The 2,201-nt window shown below is 33.0% G+C and overlaps 1 protein-coding gene across 1 annotated transcript; it reads left to right on the top strand.

Moving 5' to 3' along the window:
- The first annotated feature begins 319 nt into the window (after positions 1–319).
- On the top strand, positions 320–1,791 carry LOC115719329 (delta(12)-oleate desaturase). The gene has a single exon (XM_030648317.2). The coding sequence runs from the start codon at positions 534–536 to the stop codon at positions 1,665–1,667; it is 1,134 nt and encodes a 377-aa protein (XP_030504177.2). The 5' UTR covers positions 320–533; the 3' UTR covers positions 1,668–1,791.
- Positions 1,792–2,201: the final 410 nt, after the last annotated feature.

Raw genomic sequence — 2,201 nt, 5'->3', positions numbered from 1 at the left:
CTTTTATTTTTGAGATTTCCAACCACAAATTCAAATTTTTTTAAAACTCAAAAATATTAGAGCATGTTTGGTATTATTTTCTGTTTTTTGTTTTCAAAAAATTGTTTTTAGAAATGAGAACAAAAAATAGTTTTTGGAGTTTTTAAAAACAAGTCATGTTTGGTTAGTGTTTTTTAAAAACAATATTGACCAAAAGTGAATTGGTTTTTAAAACAGAAAATAACATTTTATTGTTTTCAAAATTCTTATTTTTTGTAACTTTATTTTCTGAAAACTGTTTTCAAAAAACAAAGTCAAACAAGCCAAACATACCCTTAGGTTTCCAAAATGGACATTACAATATTAGGCGGGTTCAATAATTGATGCATTTAATTCACATTTCTCTTGTCTCTAATTTATGAAATTTGTCTACCACTTTGTGCGGTGCCAATTTCATAGCTGCTAATTCTTATATACTATATATAATACATGTTTAGCTCAAAAATTGATATTGCATATTGTTTTTTTTTTCTTAATCTTTTTGAAGAAACAAAATGGGAGCCGGTGGCAGAAATAGTAGACTTGAGCGAGCACCACACACCACACCACCATTCACACTAAGCCAACTCAAGAAAGTCATTCCACCCCATTGCTTCAACCGTTCTCTTCTTCGTTCCTTCTCTTATGTCCTTCAAGACCTTTTTTTCGCTTTTTTGTTCTACTATATAGCAACCTCTTACTTCCAACTTCTCCCACACCCGCTCCAATACTTAGCTTGGCCACTTTATTGGATCTTCCAAGGCAGCATTTTTGCTGGTATTTGGGTCCTTGGTCATGATTGTGGTCACCAAGCTTTCAGTGACCACCAATGGGTGGATGACACTATTGGCTTTGTCCTCCACTCCGCTCTTCTCTTCCCATACTTCTCTTTTAAGTATAGTCATCGTCGCCATCATTCAAACATCGGCTCCCTTGAACATGATCAATTGTTTGTTCCAGTCCCCGAATCTCAAATCGCATGGCTCTACAAACGTTACTTGGACAATCCACTAGGAAGAGCCCTAAAGCTTTCCACTATAGTGTTCCTTGGTTCTCCTTTGTACTTAGGTTTCAATCTTACAGGCAAACCATATGATCGTTCTGCATGTCATTATGATCCTTACTCTCCACTCTACTCAAAAAGTGAAAGGCTTCATATATTGATTTCAGATATCGGTGTTTTCATCACCACATTAGTGTTATACCAGCTTGGCTCGACTAAAGGGTTGAGTTGGCTTGTGTTCATGTACGGGGTGCCATTGTTTACAGGGAATAGCATCCTTGTGACAATCGCATACTTGAATCATACTCACCCTTCATTGCCTCATTATGACTCGTCAGAGTGGGATTGGTTGAAAGGAGCATTGTCAACAGTTGATCGAAACTATGGATCAATTCTCAATAGGGTTTTCCATCACCTTACAGACGCTCATGTAGCACACCATTTATTCGCAACAATACCTCATTACCATGCAAATGAAGCCACCAAAGCTATCAAACCCATATTGGGAGAGTACTACTCTTTTGATGATACTCCAATAATTAAAGCTCTTTGGAGAGAGACTAAGGAGTGTGTCTATATTGAGCCAAATCATGAATCTTCTCCTAATAATAACAAAAGTGTTTTCTGGTACAACAACAAATTCTGATGATCATCAAGTTAAATTATAAATCAACATATGTTTTATGTGTTTTATTAAAAGTGTATGTGTTATTATTGATAAGAATAAAATATTAAAAAGGTGAGAAAAGATATTTCTTGCCTTTGGAAAATGGAGCTAGAGAGTTAATATAAGTTGGGCATGTACTAAGTAGGTGTGTTAATTAAAGTGTGACTTTGAGCATATAATAATAATAATAATAATAATAATAATAATAATAATAATAATACTTTTAATAATAATTTTAAATATGTATGACAAAGGATCATCGATATTAAATTGAACCAACCAATATTAGTGATATAACATTTTATTAAAGGGCTAGACATTGTTTGATATTTTTCTTTATGTTGCATAAAGCTATTTTATTATCTCAAAGATTTTTTTTTTCAGTTAGTGTTAAGGTTTTAAACTGATAAAGTATCTTAATAATAGAACATTGGCTAAATAATAAAGGTGAATACATACGGCATATATGAGTTTAGTTTATGAATAATTAGGGTGAAACTAATTTTAATAAAC

The sequence above is a fragment of the Cannabis sativa genome, chromosome 2 (assembly GCF_029168945.1).
Source record: "Cannabis sativa cultivar Pink pepper isolate KNU-18-1 chromosome 2, ASM2916894v1, whole genome shotgun sequence".
Classification (NCBI taxonomy): Eukaryota; Viridiplantae; Streptophyta; class Magnoliopsida; order Rosales; family Cannabaceae; genus Cannabis; species Cannabis sativa.
This window is presented reverse-complemented; position numbering and strand designations above follow the sequence as displayed.

Coding starts and splice junctions, on each gene's coding strand:
- LOC115719329 (XM_030648317.2), top strand. CDS start 534: ATGGGAGCCGGTGGCAGAAATAGTAGACTTGAGCGAGCACCACACACC.